This window comes from Raphanus sativus, chromosome 3, assembly GCF_000801105.2.
Source record: "Raphanus sativus cultivar WK10039 chromosome 3, ASM80110v3, whole genome shotgun sequence".
NCBI lineage: Eukaryota > Viridiplantae > Streptophyta > Magnoliopsida > Brassicales > Brassicaceae > Raphanus > Raphanus sativus.
This window is the reverse complement of record NC_079513.1, coordinates 6769738-6795000: the sequence shown is the minus strand read 5'-3', so window position 1 is coordinate 6795000 and position 25263 is coordinate 6769738. Positions and strand designations below refer to the sequence as shown.

At 33.6% G+C, this 25263-nt stretch overlaps 1 protein-coding gene across 4 annotated transcripts; it reads left to right on the top strand.

The window, feature by feature from the left end:
• The first annotated feature begins 12119 nt into the window (after nt 1-12119).
• Nucleotides 12120-23558, top strand: LOC108847237 (homeobox protein knotted-1-like 1). 4 transcript variants are annotated; one of them, XM_018620426.2, is made up of 6 exons: nt 12120-12923; nt 13033-13170; nt 13268-13406; nt 14001-14260; nt 21490-21610; nt 23118-23259. In XM_018620426.2, exons 1-5 carry the CDS (start codon nt 12489-12491, stop codon nt 21604-21606), a joined length of 1089 nt encoding a protein of 362 aa, XP_018475928.1. In that variant the 5' UTR covers nt 12120-12488; the 3' UTR covers nt 21607-21610; nt 23118-23259. The 4 variants fall into 4 exon arrangements, with proteins under 4 accessions (XP_018475928.1, XP_056862490.1, XP_018475926.1 ...); XM_057006510.1 differs by lacking the exon at nt 21490-21610 and adding an exon at nt 17223-17254 and having other exon boundaries at nt 12122-12923; nt 23118-23258; XM_018620424.2 differs by lacking the exon at nt 21490-21610 and having other exon boundaries at nt 12125-12923; nt 23118-23558.
• Nucleotides 23559-25263: the final 1705 nt, after the last annotated feature.

The window sequence follows — 25263 nt, the reverse complement described above, 5'->3', positions numbered from 1 at the left end:
ATGTCAAGCAAGGTAACCAGTACGCCAATGAACGTAGTGATCAGATAATAAAGATCGAAGCATCAAAGGAAGCTTTTGATCTGCAAAATCGCCATCTGAATCGCATTGAAAACCCTTCTTTGAAATAGTCTAACCATAAATTATACGAGTAAATGATATATCGGTATATATTGGTATAGTCATTGCTGATCGTTTATGTGGTATAAAGATTTATAAATTATACTCCCTTCGTTTCATATTAAGTGTCGTTGTAGAGGAAAAATTTCGTTGCAAAATAAATGTTGTTTTAGCATTTTGATGCATAATTTATTAACTTTATTCTCTTGTTTATTTTTCTATTGGTTGAAATAAGAGTATGTAAATTGGTAATGATGTTTTTATAATGAAAATATGCAAAATTAAATGATTTATTAATCCGTGTGCAGAAGTCTAAAATAACATTTAATATAAAACAGAGGGAGTAATACAGAATATTTAAGGAGCGATAGCGTGTTAAATTTAGTAAAAGTTTGTCAAATAATAAATGACAAAGTTTTTAAATTGGGATGAACATACAAAAGTGTCATAATAATATTGTGTTAATTGTTGATTATGGTACAATTATTTGTAAAATAATAAATGGATGTATTAATTAAAATTAAAGTAAATGGGTTTGCATGTAGTACATTATTGTTACTAGACTATAACAACTCATGAATTTCTCTTTTTTTAGTAAACTAGGTGTTTGTCTACACATGCGGACCTAAATATTTTATAATTACTTATTATTATATGTATTTCTAATTAAAAGACTATAATGACAAATTATTTTTATATTCATTTGAAAATTCTTACATATTAATTGTATATTTTAAAAATTTGTTTGTACATTATATTCATTATATAGAAATAAATATTAAAAGTCACTCAATATTCTGTTACTAATTTAAATAAATTATCTAATCAAATTCAGTTTCAAAATGAAAAAAATATCTAATCAAATAAAATAATTTTGATTTTCTTCAGTTTATTTAATATTCATTAAGATTATAAACGATATTAACCACTTTAACTTTTAATATAAGAGTTCTAATGCAAAAAAATATTTCGCAAATAATAGTATAGATATATCAGTTTACATGAATACTTACCAGATTAACTCAATTAAATATCAAACAATTCTGCATTTTGTTATTTTCTTTACGTGAGCAGTTTTCTTTAAGCGAAATTTTTACTTAGTTCAGTAACGATATGAAGTGGACCACTGCAGAATCTGCATACAAGAAGATAGACACAAATATTTATAGGATAATAATATAAATAGATAAAAAGAATAGTTAATACAATAAATAAATAAGAGAGCAACAGTAAAGGACAGTCCTTGGGACTAGACTAAGTGGGAGTGATGAGGGGTCTGAGAAGAGGAGGCAGTCCCTAAAAGCTCTTTTCTTTTCTTCGTATGGTAACTTTCAAATCCCAGTTTGTTAGTATCTCTGTCGTCACTTAATAATTGACCGTTCTTCTTTTTCGTCTCCTTAAATCTAACCTTATTCTATAATTTACATTCATGTCTTGTGTTGTCTCGTTGGTCTGATTACTACTTATAGAAGTAATCAAGCATGAGCTTTTTTTTCCTACCCTTTTTCTCCATTTTCAAGTCAATCTTCATTATTAATTTATAACCCATTCTTTACTTCAAACACAACAAATTTTGACCTTTGGATGAGTTGCTCTTAAATGGACTACGTCCTTGTCCGGTCGGCCAAACTAAAAAATATGATAATTTTTTGGTTTATCTCCTTGGTGATTGGTTCACCAACCAATAAGTTTTCATTGTTTAATATTTATTGTCTTTAAAAAAAACATTTTCAAATTATATTATATTTTTAAACTAAAAAGTAAAAATAAATAAATAAATAATAGTGGTTGCAAATAAAAAAACTTTTTAAAGATATTTTTAATACAGCCAGCAAAACACTAAACCCTAAACCATAAATCATAAACTTTAAATCATAAATCATAAATCATAAACTCTTGTAAATCCTAAACTATTGGATAAATCATAAATCATATCTTAAACCCTTGGATAAATTTATTTAAGATTTATCCAAAGGTTTAGGATTTACCCAAAGGTTCACGATTAAGTATTTAGGATTTATAGTTTAGTATTTTGTTGACTGTGTTGAAAATATTTTCTTTAAATTCAAAAATTTAGAATTTATCTAAGGATTTAGAGTTTATCAAGAGTTGAGGGAATACCAAATGTTTAGAGTTTAGGGTTTAATGTATAACTTGATAATATTTTGTTTCATTTTTTTAAAAGAAATTGAATATAAAAACAAGAATTTTTATTGGTCGGTGAACTCTAAGGGGTGAACCCAAGAATTACTCTAAAAATATAGCTGTTTTTAATGATCTTTTCAGAAAATATTAATTTATGTATTAACCATTAAGCCAGAACATTCTCTAATTAGATTAAAAATATTCTAATTAGCAGTGAGTATAGGTTTATGCATTAATAAAAACTCGTAATAACTGTGCGTTCTCGTACTAGTCTCAGACCAATTGTTTTTTCTTTGTCAGCCCCCTATATTGTTATTATCGGAGAATGATTTTCTTCTACATCTATGCTGTGGCAAACGTAACATTTTAGAGACCAGAAAATATTTTTTGTAACAAAAATATTTTTATTAGAACAAAGAAGTACTGTTTCTTGATAGATGTAGTAATAATTTTGATATACGAGGATATGGGGCAAATATCATAAGAATACTTTTATGAGACTTTTATTCATATGGTCAGAAAATGTATTTTATTTATGGCTTTCAGATTTTGGATATATAATATTTTCATACATTTTGCTCAAATTGTTTTCAATATCTATAACAATTTCAGTTATGCATGGTATATAATATGTTATGTTTAAAATATATTTCTTTGTATCGAATATGAAAATTATCAGAAAAAAAAGACTTTAAGTTGGTGAAATGGTAAACATAACTGTTTGAAATAACAATAAAAGCGAAAAGACATTTGACCTAAATTCTTGTATAGTCTTTAAGAAAATTAGTTCATATTACATTTTAACTTTCATATTGTTTTTGCTTTAGCTAATATGTAAACTAATACTAGAAAATAAGTATACAGTGTATATATATGTTTCAAAATTTGTAATTTTCTCTGTCGTTAAAATTAATATATATATATATATCATTTATTTTCTGTCATAATTTATATTTAAATTTTTTGAATCGATAGATATGATAATTCCCCTAATTGTATTTGAATGCTTAAAACATTAATATTAAAAGATTCTAACAAAATATTATAAATATGGAATACTATAAAAGATGAGAACTTACGAAAGTTACAAGATTTTTTAAAGCATATAAAATTTTAAATGGGGTATAATTTATTTTATAGTATTAATTTTTAATTCTATGATCAAATTAGATAAATAATAAATTATATTCTTTAAAATCTTATTTTGAGAACCTACATAGGGTTTTTAGTAGATATAAAAAGGAAGCTGGACTTTAAGTAAAAGCAAAGTAAAAAGGTTGATTTAGCTTCTCTTTCACATCAATAAATAAAATGCTTAGCAGCTGTATGGGTCGAAATTAAGGACTAATAAAAGATAACTAAAACATGTGAATGATATGTTTCCACGGGATTGTTTATTCAAATATTGCATCACAAGACAAACAGCACCATGGCTTTGTTTTCATGTCGGTTTATAGTTGCTCTATCTTTTCTGTGTTAACACAAAAGTAATCTATTTATATATACTGTGCAGATGTTCGATCACCAAAATCTATAGGACGTTACCTAACTATTATATTTGAACATATATTTTGGTAAACCCGGTATATGTAACCTATAAGCTAGTTTCTTCTAAAGTTAAGATAGTTTACAAATGAATTCTGAAAATATAATGCTTTAACCTGCAGTATGGTGATATTTTATGATAAATAACATTTGAGATGTAGCGAGAAATTGAACAAAACATCATATTTGAGCATTGCACGCGAAGATACCAAAAGAGGAGGGGTAGAGCCAATAGTTATAAAAAAGAGAGGAAATGTATTAAACGAGAAAACCCAAAGACCATCATTTCTTGAACTAATTACATCCCTAATGTACATATTACATAATATACATATTTTTTTTTGGTAAAATGTTAAATACATAATATACATATTATATATTATACACAGACGATGTCAACTCCATTTATAAGCCAAGCTAGAGCATGAGCTTCCATCGAAGTCTAGCCCAAGGCACAGTCACCTCTTCAACTAGTGCGAAAAAACGATCCCACCAAAGAGTCTTGGATTCCAATTTTTTATAATTTGTCTATTTTCTAAATAATTGTTTCCAAATAACTTTTTATTATAATGAATGATTTTGGATTGATGATGATGTGAATAGAGTTCTGACAAAAGATGGGGTCCGTCTATAAATGTCCCATCTCTCCTTTTGTAGCGCGCATCTCTCGGGGGACTTGTATTTTCTGTCTGGCCCAGTGCTCTCTCTCTCCCTCTCTCGCACATGCAAATCAGCAACGACAACAGTGAAAGTTTTTGCTTTAAATTTTCTTTTTTTGTCAACCAGTGAAACAGTAACCCATCTTTTCTTTCTGTTTGCTAACATGTAGTTTTTTTTTTGGTAATGCTAACATGTAATTTTTAAAAAGGGTATTCAAACATGTTGTTACTTAATGGTTAAACATCTTTCCTTATGATTAGTAATCTTTTGATGGTAAAACATCTTATCGTTTGTATTCTCTTTCTATAAATCAGGTATGAAACATATCAAAGCAAAATAGACAATTCAAAAAAAGAAATGGTAAAGAACCATCAAGTAAAGTAGAAAAATGGAACATCGTAAATGAATATCATCTTCGTACAAATCTAGGTTCTAAGCAAAATTATGTTTGCTAATATTTTGGAGTATTGCTCCAATTAGCAGTACGAGTTTTTTGTATAAGAGAAAATGCTAAATAACTAAAACTAGTAAATTAAATAAATTTTATTAATAAAAAATTTATATTTGTCTTTAGTAATATATATAACAACAGTATTTGTTTTTTATATTTTGACTGTATTACTAATAAATCGTAAGAACCCTATTACTCTTATCAGCAGCCCATTATTTTCATTATTATAAAGTTATTTATTATTCTTTATTTATTGTTAATTTTGTTATTTCTTTTCATTTCTAATTGTATTTAAAGGAGTATTATATTTTGGTATTATAATACTTATATTCCAGTTTATCTTAATCTGGTCAAAATACATTTTAAAAAACTTATACTTCGTTCAACATACCAGTCAACGAATATGGATACTTGATCAACGAATTTGAAAGCATTTGCTTTGATCAAAAAAGCATAAATACAAAAGTCATATGCTTGAATGAAATAAGTAAATCTTATATTACAAAATAACACTTGTCAAGAATTGCCATCACATTCTTAAAAAAAAAAAGTTAAATCTGAATCTACTAAAGACACATACCTACTTCCTAGATGAAAATATAGTCCTCGCATAAACTCTTTTATAAACATTAAATAAACCAAAAAAAATAGTTCATATATGTGTAACCATTATAATTTATTTCCTCAAGCGCTACTGAATTACCGTTGTTGGTTTATTGCCATCACATTCTTTCAATTATATAGATACTTTTTAGGAAACTGATAGTTGTCTATACGAATGAAATATTACTACATGGCTATATACTTAATTAAAGTATTAAAATTACAGAAAATGCAGTGTTAACAACCGAATCATGGGTTCTTTATCCAACACATTTTCTTGGCTATAGAAATTTTATTGAAAATGTTAACAACCTAAGATATATTAATTTAGAGATGTTAGTACGTGATCATAGAGATTTTACAGTTTTAGATACACTTATCCTTTTAAATGTTTGGTTATACGGTGATATAACATTCGTGTAGTTACCTATCATTATTTCTGTTGTTTTTAGAAATATATTTAGAGCATATTAACAAGGTATCTTCCTAATCGAACCTTTTTAACTAAAAGAACAAGTCGGAAGAAAAAAAAAGTATTTTTTGTGGTGACAATTTACATAAGAATCTGGACCATAAAACCTACATGCAGGCAGATGATGATTATATACAGAACATATGAACGCACGTGGGCTGCAGCAGAAGGAACAGTAATAGGTAGAATCAGTCATTTTTTCATTTCAATTCACTGCCAAATTGGTTGTCACTGTTAATCGTTGAAAACCCTTTCAACACACTCGCACTGCCTCCTATTCCTTTTCTTTGTTTCCAGTCATTAACAATTACTTGCTTTACTTGCTACCTTTAAGATTCTTTTTGGCCATTTATTACAGTCCGTTCATACAATATGACCGATTGATAATGTGTCCTTCATTGCTAAGTTCAACTAGCTTTTCATTTCCTTTTACTTCTATAACATTTGACCAAATAATAATAGAAAAGACATTTAAAAAAATATTCTTCTTCCTTTGCGTCTATAGACTGACTAGTGACTATAGTGAGAGAAAAGTTAGAGAGAAAAGTTAGAGAAAGAAAAGTAGCGGCGGTTCTTTACCTCCGGCCGATGGTGAGGATTTTCACAGCCACCGTCCGTCCGGTCGTTTGTCTTTTAGCTTTCTCTTTCAGTCTATGTCAGTTTGGTCCTATCTGTTTCTGGCGTCGCATCCTCCTCACAGTGGTCGCTTGGTTTTTGCTCCCGGCGTCGCATCCTCCTCGCGGTGGACGTTCGGTTCCTGTTTTCGGCGTGGCTCATTTCCGTTAAAGGAGAACGTGCGGTTTTAGTTTTCGCGGCGTATAGGTTTGCTGTAGTTGTCGGTGGCGTTATTAGGTTTGGTTTGTCTCTTTTTCTTTTGATGGCCTTCGGTGTGGGTGGTGAATCTCTTCTTTCCAGTAGGAGATCTCGGGTTCCGATGAAACTCACTGGTGAAGGAAGGGTTTGTGTTGAATTTGGTGACTTCGATGGCGGAGGATGGGATGAGATCTCGAGTGTGTCCCGACGAAGCTCCCCGTGAAAAATTCAGGCGAAGAAAAGGTACATGTAGCTACAGTCTCCGGCGTGTACCGGAATGAAGATCAGGCGTACGCCGAAAAAACGGACGTTTCCAGCGGGTCTGTCGACGGTGAGGCGTAGCGGTGTCGGTCGGGATGGTGTGGGCGTGACGCGTGTCTCCTCGAAGTGGAGGATTGAAACACGTGTCAGCAACAGCTCGACTGTCGGTGGGGGCATTTGGGCTTGAAAACCGGAAGGGTTTTAGACCCATTTCGTTTATGGTGGTTTGTTTTTCGGCCTGTATATTTATTGGGATTTCGGACTTTGTTTGTATTAGGTGTTTATCCTGTTTTTATGGACTTTGGTCCCTTAATATATCTATTGACGGAAAAAAAAAAGACTGACTAGTGACTACTGCGAACAACTTTTGCTTCATGTCCCCATTACCAAATACATATTTTCGGGAATGAGCGGCTTGCATCCATTAATCTTACAAGCTTTGCAACGTTAAGAATGAGTTTTTTTTTTTTTTGAAGAAAGGACGTTAAGAACGTTAAGAATGAGTTTTACCACAAAATTATCTGTATCATAGAATGAAGTCAAATACTTGATTGTGAGAACCTTGTTCTCTACTATAATTCTTTAAACCACCAAACCAGATTCAGTTCCTTAATTTCTGCAGTCTTGTGGCCAAGACCAAAGTGGCTTTGCGGACGGCAAACATGAACTAAAAATGTACATTTTGTAATTCTGAACTGATAAAGATACGCTTGTTCATGTTAATGAAATTAAATTGGTTGTCACAACTGAATTGAAGTTAATTTTCTGTTAAAGGAGAAAATGATGCTGGTACCTACTTGTTTTAAGGTAAGTGTCGCCCATCTTTGGCTTACTCTTGCAAACATCTATACTTTGATCGGACAAATAGTAGTTGAGATTAAAAAAAAAAATTCTTTTTTAAAAGTGACTAGACCATAATAATAATTATGTTTCGACAATTTTAAGAATCTGTTTTAACATCGGTTTTAAGAATCTTATAAGAATTTCTATCGATATTATAATAAATTTTATCTTTTTTTTTATAAACTCTATCGACTGATCCGGTCAGTCCAAGTTTAAAATACCTTCCAAAAGAAACACACTTAGTGCTATAAAGTGGACTAACTCAAAAGCATACCATAATGCATGATCCAAGTTTGAAATACTTTCTGAGTAAAGCTAAGTGATTGACTGATCATCGGTGCCACCATGTAAACTACTTGAATCAAAATCCAAAACCATACTGTATAAATAGTGATAATTTAGTTTTTAAAAAGAACCGAATCCATAACTGATGTATGTATATACCAAACCTTAAAAAAATACCACTAGATTACCACCACTTAATTATAATTTTTTTCATCTTTACTCTTGAAAAATATCATAAATTGATAATATTTATAAATTTAAATTATTCGTAATAATCCATATTAGAAGAAACTTATGATATAAAATATTCCTGGATAAACTTAAGATATGACCCATGTTTATATAGTCATAATATAATAATATAAAGAAAATTCTATTAAATTAAGTATGTACTATGAACCGGTTGTTTTCTTGCACCACGTGCAACAATAATTTTTAAATTTAATTTATATTTAAAATAAAATATCATTATTATTTTGGATTGTATTATTTTTTAATATTTGATATAAATTTTGATTTAATTGAAAATATAATTAAGATAAAATAAACATTTTTATTTTAAATTATATTTAAAATATATATGTTCATATTTAAGATTATAAACTTAGAATATATATTTTAATCTGTTTATTTAGCTAAATATCAACTTGTATAAATTAAGAAAATATTTTTAATATAAAATTTTATAATTATAAAAAATAAAAATAAATAGCATCTCTAACTTTATAGACATACAAAAGAAGCTAATGATATTACAGTTAAATATTTATACTTTTTAAAAGTTGTAAAAAAAATTAATTTTTTCAGTAAAAAGTTATATAATTATAAAATTATAAATAAATAACATTTTCAATTAGTAAAATATGATTATATTTTTATTATATTATTTGTATAATTTACTACCATATTCTAAAAAATAACAAAATATATATCAATATAAAATAATTATCCATATCATATTAAACCATAAGCTATGTCATTAATTTTAATATGTGATGTTAAATTTATTTGGTGGAAGTTCCTGGCAATGCCGAAATGTTAATTTCTCGAATCTCGCTGATTACTTGCGAATAACATTTTGGCATCAGCAGGAACAAGAAATCAACATGTAAACTAAAAATGTAGGTTACAAACACGTGAATAGTCTAAAGTCACTTCTGTGGAAGATTAGAATACATGTGTATAATCCAAAAAAAAAAATTGGGGTTATCATCGCTTTTATGATTAACCGACGGTTATGGTTTGTTTTAAAGTCATTTTACTTGCTTTAAAATGACATGGTATATATTGGCTTCAAATATCTAAGGGTTTTTAAGTTCTAAATTTTAACGAAGGGCCTTTTATGATTTAAATATTTCAGCATATCATAGATAATTAATTAGAAACATCTGATAAAGAAAGCTTAAATTTAAATATCCCCTAGTCTATATTTGAGAAGTGATTTTGACATGTGTAATCACTATATTAATTTTGAAAGAAAAATAATGACATGGCACACTAACATTAATGACATGACTTGAAGTAAATTATGACCTGGATATTTACATTTAGTGTTGATTTATATTTAAGGTAATTTATAAAAATATGGTAATAACTTATAAATCATTATGACATATTTACATTTAATATTGATTTATATTGAAGGTAAGTTTTTAAAATATGGTAATAACTTATATATCAAAATTAATATAATAATAAATAATAAATTAAATAGAAATATAATAATAATTAAAATTCGAAATATTATTTAGCTATATTTTTATAAGAATATAATTTTTATTACAAAAACAATTCTTCAAAATACTATGCATTTTTTTAAAATAATATTTTTTTTAAAATAATGACATGGACATTTACATTTATTATTGATTTGTATTTTTAGTAAGTTTTTAAAATATGATAATAACTCATAGATTATCATTAATATAGCAATAAATAATAATGCTATAAATAGATATTAATTTATTTATAATATCCATAAATTTTAGAAAATTATTTAGTTTTATGTTTTGATAATTATACACTTAATAAAATTGTCTCTTATATTTATAAAGTTTGATTTAATATATTTTCAAAAAGATATAAATTAAAGAATATTTCAAAATTGTAATTTTAAATATATACATATATATTACTAAATATACATTGAATAAAAAATATTTTTTTAATCTTAAAGTTTTACGTATGATTAAATTAAGATTATATATTGTAAGCAAATAATAAAACTAAAAATTAACAAAATTTGTATTTTAAAATAAATTTAAATTTTAAAATTTTTATTTCTACACATGGTGTGTGAAAACACCTAGTAAAGATATAAAAGAACAAAACACTCTGGCCGAATGGAGCTAGTGCCTGTGTTAAAATGGTCGTCTGAATATTCATTCAGGTTTGGATCAATTTTACAGTTCTTAGGTTTCTAGTAACCTGTTCATTTGGATTTTTTTTAATTATCAGATACATTTCAGTTTTATTTTTTTCGGATTGAGTTTTAATCAATATACAAATTACCCAAAACATTTTTCAAAATATATGGAAGTATCCGAGTTACAAAAAAAAACTGATAAAAACTACTTAAAATAAAAAAGGATTAATGAATTTAGACTGTTTAGTGAACTTTGGAATTTCAGATACTAAATCATGTACACAAATATTTATACTTTCTAAAAATACTTGAAAATACCCAATTTACCTAATGTTAAATAGAAAGGATTAACGAGATTTGACTGTTTAGTGATACCCAAAGACTAGTCCATAAACCTCTGTCTATGTATATAGTAATAATTCTTAAACTCTCTTAAGTCGTGTTCGTAGATGATAGGCAACTCCTCCGACAGAAGATGGCCTTCGGGTATTTGAACAAATCTGGTTAAGGCTCTCCTACTAATTTGTATTAGGCAATACAAACCCTCATTTTCTCAAAAAAATACAAACCCTCATAAATTTTCTTTTGTCAACAAAAACTCTCATAATTTAAGTTCCGCCCTATATCACTGATGTAATAATTGTAAAAAGTTTCGATGACTGAATGTTTTAAATTTAGACTCCTAGGATTTTCGTTTCTTTCATTTTGCATAAAATGGTTCTACTCTATAGGTTTCAGGAATCATGGAATAGAGCAATATATATATTGAGATGAATATATATAAAATTGATTGTTGACCGTGGAACAGAACAAATGTTGAAAGAAGTGTGTGTGGCATGGTCTTATCATAGAGCCAATAGTTGAAACTGATAGAACTTCGTGTAACATCCAGTGAAGCATATTTCTATTTCTTTCTATTTTCTTATTTCCTCTGTTTCTCGTGCAATCTTCTAGTTCTATCCGAAAACGAGATACAAATATTAAATCAGAAATTAATAATTTGATCATATTCTCTAAACAGCTAAATATGCTTTACAAATTGCTTACAACTACATGCACATCAGCCAATCTTTTTACATAAATAGATCATCTTGTAGGTAGGGTTCACAAATATTATCTTCTTTTTTTTTCTCAAATAAGTATCGGTACTGATATAGCCCTGAAGACCTAGTTGATTAAAACAGTGAGGGTATATCTTAATTCTAGAGTTTAACTACATTATGAATATCATAGAGTAACAAACTTAGTTTTTGGGGAAAAAAAAAACAAACTTAGTTTTTCAAAAAAACAAACTTAGTTTTTGACCCAAAAGAAGAGAAATAAACTTTCAGTTTTTTTATACTCCAATAAGCCTATGAGAGGGAAACAGAAGACAAAGGAAAGAAGCGAAGCCTTTGCCTTATCTCTTGTCCATTCTCTTTTACCTTTATTTTAATTTTGTAATATTTATTATTGCCACCAAAGCAAACGACGTCTTGTCAACAATCCACTCAACCCACCCAACTTCTTCATTATTGTTAACCTCTCTCTCCTCTTTCTCTCTCACCTTTTTATAATTTCTTCTCTTCCCTGTCACTTTTGACGAATTCTATATACCTAGTTCGTTTTTTCTTCCCTAAAATATATCGTTTTCAGTTTATTTTGTTTTGTTGGGTGCAACTTCACCTCACAATTTTTTTGTATGAAGCACCTTTCTGATTCGTAGATATGAGTCGTCTAGTCATCTTGATTTGATGAGGTTATAGTCTAACATCGACCTTTGATTGAAATAAGAACAAAAGAAAGAATACATACATCCCCTTCATCTTGCACCAATTCCTTTATTTTCTAGGGTTTTATTTTTATTACATTAGTTTTTTTATATTCTCTCTCTCTCTCTCTCTCTCTCTCTCCCTTCTCTCTCTCTCTCGAATTTTATTCATCTGGGTATGGAAGAATATCAACATGAAAGCAGATCCACTCCTCATAGAGTAAGTTTCTTGTACTCTCCAATCTCTTCTTCCCACAAAAATGATAACACCACAACCAACAGCAATAATACCAATTACGGTCCTGGTTACAATAATACTCATAACAACAATCATCAACAACACATGTTATTCCCACATATGAGCTCTCTTCTTCCTCAAACGACGACTGAGAATTGTTTCCGATCCGATCATGATCAGCCTACCAACGCATCTGTTAAATCAGAAGCAAGCTCCTCAAGAATCAATCACTACTCTATGTTGATGAAAGCAATCCACAATACTCAAGAAGATAACAACAACAACAACAACAATGATACGGAATCCATGAAAGCTAAGATAATCGCTCATCCCCACTACCCCACCCTCCTACACGCCTACTTAGACTGCCAGAAGGTTTTATAGATTTAGCACCGGATTTCGTTTTGTTTTTGTAGTAATAAGATATGTTATACCACTCTTGTTCGTTTAAACTAACGAGATGATATATAAATATGTTCACGAGTGGCCTATACAGATTGGAGCACCACCTGAGGTAGTTGATAAAATTACGGCGGCAAGGAAAGAGTTCGAGACGAGGCAGCAGCGGCCAATCGCGTCCGTGACTGCGCTGTCTAGAGACCCTGAATTGGATCAATTTATGGTTAAATTAACTATCAAATTAAAATTGTAGTGGGTCGTTTCTTCAAGTATATATGTTAAGTCTTAAATTTTGTTTGTATGGTAAATTTTATCAACAGGAAGCATACTGTGACATGCTGGTCAAATATCAAGAGGAGCTAACACGGCCCATTGAAGAAGCAATGGAGTATATACGTCGTATTGAATCTCAAATTAGCATGTTGTGTCAGGGTCCCATTCACATCCTCAACAATCCTGGTAAATGTCATTAAACTCACAAATATATATACATGCATATGCCAACCATTGATTGAAGAAAAGAAAATGTAGTGTCAAGGTAGGGCTTATGATGAATTTCATGAGCATAATTAACACGGGCGCGTACTTCTTTGGTTCCCGGGAAAGTATTGTAACTATTAGATTGTGATAAATTTTCTTATAAGCGAACAAAATTAATAATGACTATGCTTTGGTTAAATTTTTTTTATCTAAGACATTCAAATGTTAATTAAGATAATAAATACATAATAATTAATATTTTAGGAATGCATTATTGTTGGAAGTTCGTAGGCTGCAAACAGATGTGCATATTTGTTCTTGTTTTCCCCATTGTGGAATCCATCCAAAGAGGGTGGGGCTTGTTTTGGTCTTTCTTTTTTACCCGGCCCAAAGTACTACTGTCACAAGCACTTTTTCTTGTTCATTATGAAAATTAAATAAATACAAATAGGTATTCTCCATTCCAGAATTCAAAAATGTTTCAAATTTTTATAACAAGGTCAGTACGACTTAATTGCTCCTGAATTATGAATCAAAATATAAGACTGATGAAAAGGTACAATTTGAAAACAGATGGGAAAAGTGAAGGAATGGAATCATCAGACGAAGAGCAAGAGAATAATAACAGTGGAGGGGAAGCAGAATTACCGGAAATAGACCCCAGGGCGGAAGATCGGGAACTCAAGAATCACTTGCTGAAGAAGTATAGTGGATACTTGAGCAGTCTAAAGCAAGAACTCTCCAAGAAAAAAAAGAAAGGTAAACTTCCCAAAGAAGCAAGGCAGAAGCTTCTCACGTGGTGGGAATTGCATTACAAGTGGCCATATCCTTCTGTACGTATTATTTTACTCTCATTTCTCTATGCTTTCAAAATTATAAAATATACTTGCTATATATATACTAGAACCAATCTTTTGGAAAACAGTGTAGATGCTGGGAATCTCCTATTTCCTCTGATTTTCTCTATATGGCCTTGCTTAGGCCGATTAGGCTCTTTGCAGGGTTCATTTGTGTTCAAACCCTCATGCGTTCCATATTTCATAATGTATATATATACTAACGTATGTATATACATTTATCAAACAAATACACATAACACATAAATTACTGATATAAATATTTATCATTTACTAATTTGTCAAATAATTTTTGAAGTCTAAGTGCATATATCTAAAAAGTTTGAAGTTTTTTTTTTACGATGAAAAAGTATTTTATTATTCAAATGATAGTTAGTTTAGAAAACCAGAACTAGAATAGAATAACAATATAGTATAATTTCATAAGATTTTTTTAGCGGTTCTAGTTAAAGAATCCAAAATTACAGATTATAAGATCGAAGAATGTAGAGAATCCATAATAATATTAACATAAATATATAAATTAAACAAATAAACCGAATGTGGTGATGGCGAAAAGTCTTTAATATTATTTGATAAAATATATTAATATACATTTATATATTGTCTCACTACAAAAAAAACGAGTATTAATTCGCCGGAAAAATGCTATCGCAGGATACCATAGCGTTATTAGGTGTGCTGTTTCATCGGCCACGATAATAGTCTTCCACTTAACATAGCGCTTTTCGCCTCTGCTATGATATAATTTATTTATATAGCGATTTCCTTTTTGCAATTAAAAAAATATAGTATAGCATTATGTTTCCGATATTTATCCCATATCATATATTTTTACAGATTTCATTTTTTTTTGCTTTTTGTAACGTTCACAATTTCAATAATTTAAAAGCAATATAATAAATTTTATATATAGAAAATCATAAAACCAAACATTCATATTAAACATTAAAAGATAACATTATCCTATTGACATACATGTTCAACAACACAAACTTCCCAAGAAACATACCAAAGTTTTTAAACATAGCTATTAAACATACAAGCATCAGACAAATTTAACTTTGTCACTAGGCCAAGCCACAGTCGTACCTAGAGCATCGGATATGAATTCAACTTCTGCATTTGGTCTCCAAACTCTTGCATCTCCAATCTTTGCCACTAAAACAAAGATCTTGCAAGCATTTTCACCTAACGGGACAAAGTGGACTCTATCCTCTGGATTTGTGGAGATAACACGGCCTTCAGCTACAGTCTTTCCTGAGTGATTGCAATCCAACAAGAGGCACTTTTTCTCTGGACTTGATTTAGCGGTGTCCAAGCGGTTAGTAACACTTTGTCACCGAAAATGGCAAAGAAAGCATAAGTACAAATTTAATAACTCCACTATTGAAAATGTTCAAGAAGTTTACCCGAGGTGAAGAAGATAGTGGCGAAACTCTATTTGGTGACTTGTTAATCATATATATCTTCTGAATTGGCCAAGCGATACTGAGATGAAGTGCATCACCAATGGTTGACATCTCAGGACTAGGTCTCCACAGATAAGCCTCCTTCTTAATCACCTTTTCAACCTTGACAACAGCAGCATTGGGTCCAAGTGGAATGTTGTCGACCAATTGCTTAAGATCAGTTGATAACAAACCACCCTCAGCAATCACATCATCGCAAGTCCAGTTTATGATGAGTATTTTATCTGGTGATTACTAAGACATGAATAATGTGTTACACCAGAATTCAAACAGAAAAATAATTCGTACAAGATTAGAGGAAAAAGCTGTTTACCGATGAAGCACTAGTTTGAAGCTCTGCCTCTGCGTTATCCAGAATGATCTTGTCAGCTGGCCAAGCGATTTTGTTACCCAATGCTTGTCCAACTGAGAATATACTTGTGGTTGGCCTCCATACATAAGCATCAGTCTTTGTTACAGAATTGACAACAACAGCTGCTGCTCCAGGTCCAAGAGGAACACGACCAATTTTGTACATTGGTTCAGCTGAGCAGAACTCTCCTTCTGCAACAACAACGTCACCTACTTCACACCAATCCATTAGCTGACACCTCGTAACTACTTTTCTAGAACTTGTAGTCTCAGCTACAGAATCATCACACTGCTTTGACAATAAAATATAATTTGTAACTGATATTAATATCAAAACTACCATCATCAAGAGAAGAGTGAGAATTAGATAACCTTTTTGTCTTTAACTATGTTGCGAACTTCAGTCTGCAGCTCTTCAATCTTCTTGAGCAATTCCACCCGTGTCTCTTCAAGCTTCATCACATGCGTGTCTCTAGCCTGAATGAAAGCTAGCTTTGTAGCAGTTACTCCTCTGCCCATCCCTCTGACTCTTCCATTCTTGTCTTTACCTAAGACTTGACTCAAAGCATCATCTCTGAAGTTATTACTACATGTGGATCCCATTTCAGTATCGATTGACTTTATTTGTTCCTGATACACAACAAAATTGTGTCAATATTGACTGATGATCTAAGTCCACAACTCATTATACACTTACAATTGTCTCTGCAAATTCTGGCCTGACAGGTCTTCCATCATAATGAGTGTGTCCTGCCACCCAAATCTTACTCCTAGTCACCTTGGTAGGGTCAGTGCTCTTTTTTTCTACAAGTACAAATGGGACATTAATAAAATGCCAACACCGTGTCAGTATATGGAGTAGCAACACATTACCATCTCATGAGCTAGGCGAATCATTCCTTTGCGGCTGGTGGTGTGGGGTATCTGCGCCTTCCTTAGCTCCCTATATTTGTCACTGTGAACCTGCACAGAAACTCAGAAAGTCAATATTCCTTAAAGATATCTGTTCAAATAAATATATTAAACATTCTGAACCTTGAATTCTTCAGTAGTTTTACTCTTGACCCATTTCATCCATTCTGCCATTGACTGGATATTGCTTGGTTTTAATGTAGGTAACGCTGTCCTACTAGCACTTCGTACTTGGGTAACAAGCCTTGACTTTGAAGCTCGCCATATACAACCCATTTGCTTGAAAACACAAGCTTTTTGCCAATCTTCTGTCAGATTGAACCTTCCCTGAAATATTTTGAAATTTAAAACATAAGTTGCTCTGTCATATAATGTATGATAAATTAGACCATATATAGTACCTGAATCTCCTCCCACAGTACGTAGTTAGTTTTCTCATCGAAGTGCCTCCAATCATCCAGTAGTACAGGAATATGCTCTCTCACTAGAGGTCCAAGATATGATGACAGAGTTACAGATCCTTTGCCAACATGTTCACTGAGAGAGTTGAACTCAACGTCAACATTTTCCTCTGGCTGCTTAGCAACTCCACGCATCTTTGTTAGACCTCTTGTTCTCTTTTTGGTGATTGTCTCATCATCTTGAGCTTCTCCATTAGATGGTTGCGTACTCTCTTCCTGCGGCTGCACACTCTTTTCCTGAGGCTGCACAATCTCTTCTTCAGACATGTAAGTCCTCTCGTCCTGAGGCTGCGTTCTCTCTTCCTGAGGTTGCGTCCTCTCTTCCTGAGGCTGCGTCCTCTCGTTCTGAGGCTGCGTCCTCTTGTCCTGAGGCTGCGTCCTCTCTTCTTCAGGCTGTGTATTCTCTATCTGAAAAGTACCCACATGCTCTAAGTAATCATCTTTGTCTTCCAAAACAAGTCGTTGTTTTTTCTGCTTTTTACTCTTCGTCACCGCAGGTGTTGGTGGAATGCCTGCTTGACGTCGACTGCGTCGGGTAGTTACTGCATCTCCTTGCTTTGCCATTTAGCAAACCTGCAACAGAACCAATATTCTATGAACTACCAGCAAACATAACTTCAACCAACTATTCCACTACTAAGACTGCTTCACAGTCATCTCTAACACAAAAAATTTCGTCATCAGAGCCCTGGTTTCATAATCTTCAATTTCTGGAATTGTCAAAGGTGCGGCAACAAACTCCTCCTCTGTCTCTAGCTCATGATACCCTCTAGGTGGTGCTTTCATAACAACATACCAAGGTGAGGAACCATCTTCTTTAGCGTAGAAGATATAATTTGCTTGGGATGCCATAATATATGGATCTTGCATATACGGAGCCTGGTTCACTTGGAGGTTCACCAGTGTAAATCCTTGCTCTTCTTTCACACCGTGACCTTTGTTCGCCCACTTGCACTTGAAGAGTGGAATCTGAAACATATGGTAGTCGAGCAGTATGATCTCTTTAATAACTCCGTAGAATGCAACCATATCCGCCTTATGTGCAGTATCTCTGGCACTGGATCTACACATGCTGAAGGCTTCATAAGTAACTCCACTGTTCTGTGTCTTCCGCATAAGTCAGTCTGAAACCGATGTCCGTTGATGAAATAACCTTTGAACGTTTGAGCAGTGTGTCGTGGTCCAAAAGCCAACCATCTTAGCCTCTTAGTATGCTCTTCTGAGTTGGGAGGGATCTGCGGTTAACGGGAATTAAATACTTAAGAACAATATTGTACACTACAATATTGAAAACAACAGAGCAGTATACCTTTTCTTTTACCCACTGCGAGAACTTCTCAGCATGAACTTTCCATAGAATTGTTTCATTTCTTTCACACCTTGCATCATTAAGTTGCAATTCTTCTAAATGCATCCTTGTAAACCATAACATGACATTAGATTATACCAAACAAAAAATAAAATGAATAAAAAGATTCAGACTGAACTTACTCAACATATGGATTCATCCCTGCCATGTTCATCAAAACATATCGATGGGCTATGTTTCGCTCTTTATCAGTAAGGGTTACTTCAGTAGCCTTCTGAAATGGCCGGCCCTCAAGTGTTAGAACATTCGTCTCCACATCTTCATTCCGGTTTACTTTCGCTTGAACATGTACATAATTATGTAGAAACTCTAAGCAGAAAGCTATACATTCTCTAGCTAAATATCCTTCTGCCATACAAGCTTCTGGCCTTGCATAGTTCTTTACAAATGCCTTAAGAGTTTTCATGTACCTGCATAACAAGCATTTAGTCAGTTACCCAACAACATAAAACAAGACAAGACCAAAACATAAAATCAGTTAGTACCTCTCAAATAGATACATCCATCTAAAATGTACTGGACCACCCAAACGTGCCTCCCTTGCCAGATGTAAGGGAAGGTGAAACATTATGTCGAACATGGCTGGTGGAAAATACCTCTCCATTTCGCACATTGTCTCCACAAGCTCAGTCTCCAAAGATAGTAGCTTCTCAGGGTCAAGAACTCGCTGACAAAGTCTGTTAAAGAAGCTGCACAACCTTGTAACTGCAATCCGTGGACCATCTGGGAGTAAGCCTCGCAACGCCACTGGTAGAAGATTTTGGATAAGAACGTGATTATTGTGAGACTTCAATCCACCAATTGTGGGTGGCTCCACAGATACACAACTGGCTATGTTTGCAGAATATCCATCTGGTCCCCTAAATAGACTCAGCCCCTTGCAGAATCTTCTTTTTTCATCTTTCTTCAACCAATAGGCAGCATGAGGAAAGTATGTTCGCTTCCCTTTGAGCTGAACATGTAAGTTTTTTCGAATCCCCATATCTTCCAGATCCTTTCTTGATTTCACACCATCTTTTGACTTCGAATTTTGCATCATAATAGATATGATAGCATCATAGACATTCTTCTCCACGTGCATGACATTAATGTTGTGACGAACCGGCATTTCCTAATAAAGAAGACAATTTTTGTTATTAATTTTGAAAAAATATTCAAAATATTAAGAAAATTAGATTGAATATTTACCTTCCAGTAAGGTAACTCGAAGAGGATGAACCTTTTCTTCCACCTCTAATGTTCTGTGTCTTCTTCGTATTCATCATCTTCTTAAATAACCCCATCTTCACACTGAATTTTTCTTTTTCTTTTCCCATTCTTCTCTAACGGTCTCCCAAAATTATTTCTGAAATCCTTCAGTGTCTCAAAAATCTCGGCTCCACTTTGAATTCTAGATACAGTCCCTTTCTCAACTGTGTTGTCAAACCATTTCTTCTTCGTCTGTAAGGATGCTCAGGTCGCAGCCTCTTTCTATTGCCCAGATACACATGCTTTCGACTAAACTTCAACCATCTAAAGGGTGTGTCCTTTCCACAGACAGTACATGCTTGTTTCCCTTTGACTTTACACCCAGCTAGTGTACCTAATCCAGGATAATCACTGACAATCCACAATGACATTGCTTTTAGTGTGAAATTCTCCTTCTTGAACGAGTCAAAAACAACAATACCATCATTCCACAGATCCCCCATGTCATCTATGAAAGGAGCTAGATACACATCGATGTTGTTGCTCGGCGCAGTTGGTCCAGGGATCAGCAAAGTCAACATAATGTTCTCTGACTTCATACATTGTTGGATGCATGTTGTAGTTGGCTAATAACACCGGCCAGGTACTGTATTTTGTGTTCTGGATTGAGAAAGGATTCATACCGTCTGTACAAAGTCCAAGCCGGAGGTTTCTTGCTTCGTCAGAGAACTGTGGCCACTTATCCTTCACACTGGACCAAGTTATAGAGTCTACTGGGTGCCGCATTGTACCGTCTGAACTAGCATTGTTGGAATGCCAAAGTAAATCTTCAGCCATCCTTTTAGATCGAAACATTCTCTTGAATCTATCTTTGATGGGAAAATACCTCAGAACCTTGGCTGGTATCCATGTCCTCCCCTCACCAGTGTGCTTATCCCTTTCCCATCTTGAGACACCACATCTTGGGCAGCTTGTCATGTCCTTGTATTCCTTACGGTAAAGAATGCAGCCGTTTGTGCAGGCATGAATCTGATCATATCCAAAACCAAACACTTTCAAGAATTTCTTCATCTCATCTGTTGATCTCGGAAGTACATTATCACTCGGAAGCATGTCGTGAACTACAGACAGGAGCTGGTCGAAGTAATTCTCAGACATACCACTCTTGACTTTAATGCGGTAAAGGGCCATAATTGCAGAAACTTTCGTGTGGTTGAGACAACTAGAGTATAGTGGAGTTTCAGCATCTTCGAGTTTCATCGTCGGTGTGGGGCTGTGAAACTTCTCCATCAAAGAAAGCTGTTCTGAACAAGTCATAAGCTTCATGCTCTTCACTTCCGCTATCTGATGGCTTATCACTCCACACATCTCCGTGTTCAAACCAGCTATCCTTCCTCTTGTATTTCTGATCCATACCCTTGATGATTAACTGATCGACGACTGTATCTGTAGGCTGATGACACAAGTTTTGGCAGTCAATGCAAGGACACAACAAATCACTCGGATGACCCAATCTCAAAGCTGATGCCTTCACAAAAGCTATTGCTCCTTCCTGATACTCAAGGCTAGCCCTGTACGTGACAAACATTTCGAAACTCATATTCAGTATTTTTTTACTTAACCAAACAAATGAAAACAGAAAAAGTAAAGACATATATACCTTGGTTTCCAAACCCAGTTCTTGTCCATTGTTACAAAAAGCACCAGCTCCAAATGTCCTCAGACACGAGTGAAGTTTGGTGTATCAGACACGATATATGCAAGTAAAAACACTTAAACAGAGAACAAAAATTTAGTAAAAAAGATCGAAGGAAAGAGAAGCTCACCACTTAAAAAAGATCGAAAGAACAAAAATCCTTTGATATGATAAGATATCTGCAGAAAAAGTTAATCAGAAAAAGTAAATTTAGAACAAATCGAGCAGTATGGAAAAAGATGTAATAGATCTAAGAAAACTCTAACTCGAAAACTCAAAATCAGATGAAAACCCTAAATCGAGTATATTAGTGCATATAAAATCAATTCGAAACAGGTTCAAACCCAAAATCATTTCAAAATATTAGGACAAAATCGAAGAACCCTAAATTGAGAAAATCAAACCTTCGAGAGAGAGAGGCTAAAGAAGGATTCGAGAATCAAAGAGTGTCAGATTTTGTGTTAATTTCGATAGAAAAGAGAGGTGTAATTAGAGGATTCGAGAGAGAGGCGGAAGGAAGAGGTTTCGATAGAACTGAGGTACTGAGAGGCAAAACCTTTTTTTTTGCCTTAGAAAATTATCGGATGGGAAAAACCTAAAATTTTCTGTTTATCCCGCGTATTGGTTTTCGTAACAGTTTTAATTTGGTTTTGCTGTGATTAAGTAACTGCGAAAACACTTGGCTAAAAATATATGCCGCGTATTGAATTATTTTTTTCCGCCTTAATTAAAGATAGCGTTTCATTAAAACGAAACGCTATAGATAAATCCGCGTGTTTTAAACCATAGCAAAAACAAAAAAAAAATGCTATACCGGTGTGCTATGAATACTCAATGTTCTTGTAGTGTCTTCTAATGATATGTACAAATGACTTGGCAGAGGAGAGATACAATTCAGTTTAACAAAAAAAGATATGTCAGATTATGTAGTTAGCCGTGACTAACAGAGATGCTTCGTGTTTTGGGAGAAAGCAGTTGTCTAACGCCAAAATAAACTGAAAATTAGAGGGGCATATTTTGTTTTGGCATAAAATATTTTGTGTTACAAAAGAAACTGAATGATCTGAGTATCATTTTTTTTGTCAAGAGAGTATCGTAATTATTTTGCTTTACAATTTCCATGGTATATCACTATTTTGTATGCTTGGAAACAATGTTATGATGTACTTTTTCCTTATTCGAGGGCCTTAATATTCTTTAATCGTCTAGAATTGTTCAAAGCAGCAGACTTTATTTTATAACATGGTCTGAATATCATCAATCTTTTTTGATTGAAACAAAGATCATTTACCTTTTATGACTAAATCTACCGCTTTTATACAATGTTCACTACTACAAAAGTGATGATGATATGGATATGGTTCTGATTTATATTGTGTGGCAGGAATCAGAGAAGGTCGCGTTGGCGGAATCAACGGGGTTAGATCAGAAACAGATCAACAATTGGTTCATAAACCAAAGAAAACGTCACTGGAAACCATCCGAAGACATGCAGTTTATGGTGATGGATGGTCTACAGCACCCGCACCACGCAGCTCTATACATGGATGGTCATTACATGGGCGATGGTCCTTATCGTCTTGGACCATAAGAGACCGCTTGCAGATATCCAGAAGGGTTAGCCATATAATAACAACCTTTTGTTGCTCTCTCGTTTACAGTTTATGGTTTCAACTTTCCTTCACAAGTTTGCTACCTATAGCTTTTTTACCCGTATTTAATGTCTTATATCGTTCAAGGGGTTTGAGACTTCCTAGTCATTTAATTTCACTTCTTTTTTTTGTATTTTTCATAATGTTTATTTATAATATATGTGTTTTAATAATGTGTGAAAAGAGATGTTCAAAAACCTAGCGTCACCTCTCTCACGAATAAAAGAACAGCGCCGTCGTTGAAGAGTTAGCTCCGGTCGCCGTCTCGACGGAACCGGAGGCGTTCCCCTCATCTCTTTATCCTTGTTTTCTCTTTGCTCTCTTCTTCCTCTGCTCTCCTTGGTCGATATGCAAGTCACTCTGTGCTTGTCGAGGCTTCAACCAGAGGCCTTTTGCGGCTGATGGTGACGAAGTACGGCTTTCTATGGCGTGACGGCGAGACTCACAGCGGGACAGTGGAGATGGGAGTCGGCTTCTAGGGTTGAAACTTTTGTAAAGATCTGATTTTCCTTTTCTAGATCTCCAACGGTAGTTTCGTGATGACGGCGCGTGGCGTGGTGAGACTGTTCCTTCACCTCAGATCTACCCCTATCTATGGCGGTGAGACTGTAGGAGATGATTTATATTAGACGGTGGAAAGAGGTCTGTTTGTTGGTTCCCGGATTCGACGTACGGTTTAGATCGGCGACGGTAGAGTAGTCAACTAGAGAAGAGGCTCTTGCCGGTGCTGCGTGGTGGAGACGTGTTTCCCAGCGCCGGTGTCTGTCCCGTGGTTGCTCCGGTAACATATACTCGGCTCTCTTGGTAGCTGCGACTTGGTGTGCCTTGCTTCGTTTCCAAAGTCGAGACCCGCCCTTTCGATCCGGACGGTGATGTTCGGTGCCTGTCTTACAGTATGGACGGTTTGATGGTGTACCTTGGCTTTGGTGTACTTATTCGATCCTCTTGCTGTGTCTTGTTATCGGAATTTAGATAGTAGTTTTGCGGTATGCTTGGCGTATTGTGGCCTCAGTCTCTTGCGTAGTGTTTGACAGTTTCAGATGCATTTTTCTCCTCTTTTTGTGGCGGTAGCAGTGATCTCTCGTCGGTTTGGTGGTCAATGGTTGTATTTGTATTGGGGTTCGATCGTCGAGGCTTGTTTGTGTGAAGGTTTATGGTGGGCTTCTATCTAGGTGTGAAGTGGACGTCAAAGAGTGCGTTCAATCCTTATCCAAAAGTTCCGAGGATCGTGAAGCGATCTATCTTGTCGGGTTATGAAGCCTTGTTTCTTGTTTTCGAGTGTGGGATGGTATCGTTTGGCAGGCCATAGGCGGCAACGATAAATCCGGGTTGAGAAGGTGCATCGGTGTCTTCGGGTTCTACAAGTGGATTGTATCGTTTGGCGTGCCGAGAGTGCAGCAACGATGTATCCAGATCATTGATACCTGCTACTTGGGAAGTCTTTTGCATTGGTTTGTCGTGTTCTTTTGTGCGGTTTTTTTTAGTTTATTGAATCCTAGTGTGTGGTTTAGTTTCCTTGTCTTGTTAAAGTTATGTTCAAAAGGTGCTCCGGTGTGGGTTTCAGCTGCCTGTTCTTTGGGTTCTTTGTACGAAAGGTGCCCCGGTGTGGGTTTCAGCTGCATGTTCTTTGGGTTCTTTGTCTCTGGGGATTTTTATCCGCCAGCTTTATGTATGAAACAATCGCAGTTTGTTTATGAATGAATTTCAATTTGGGAAAAAAAAAAAAATAATGTGTGAAAAGAGATGTTATTATGAATTTTTTTGATCCGCTTACATCTCCTTATGAAATGTATGTAAAAAAAGGAAAAAAATCACATCCTTCATCACTTGTATATCTCAAAGCTAATGTTGTTGCTGCAGGAGTCGCGGAACCCTCTT

What these genes read in the sequence shown, in the direction of transcription:
- LOC108847237 (XM_018620424.2), top strand. Translation starts at nt 12,489, where the DNA reads ATGGAAGAATATCAACATGAAAGCAGATCCACTCCTCATAGAGTAAGT. An exon ending in CCTACTTAGACTGCCAGAAG is followed by an intron (nt 12,924 to 13,032) that starts GTTTTATAGATT and finishes TATGTTCACGAG; the next exon opens with TGGCCTATACAGATTGGAGC. An exon ending in ACAAGTGGCCATATCCTTCT is followed by an intron (nt 14,261 to 23,117) that starts GTACGTATTATT and finishes ATTGTGTGGCAG; the next exon opens with GAATCAGAGAAGGTCGCGTT.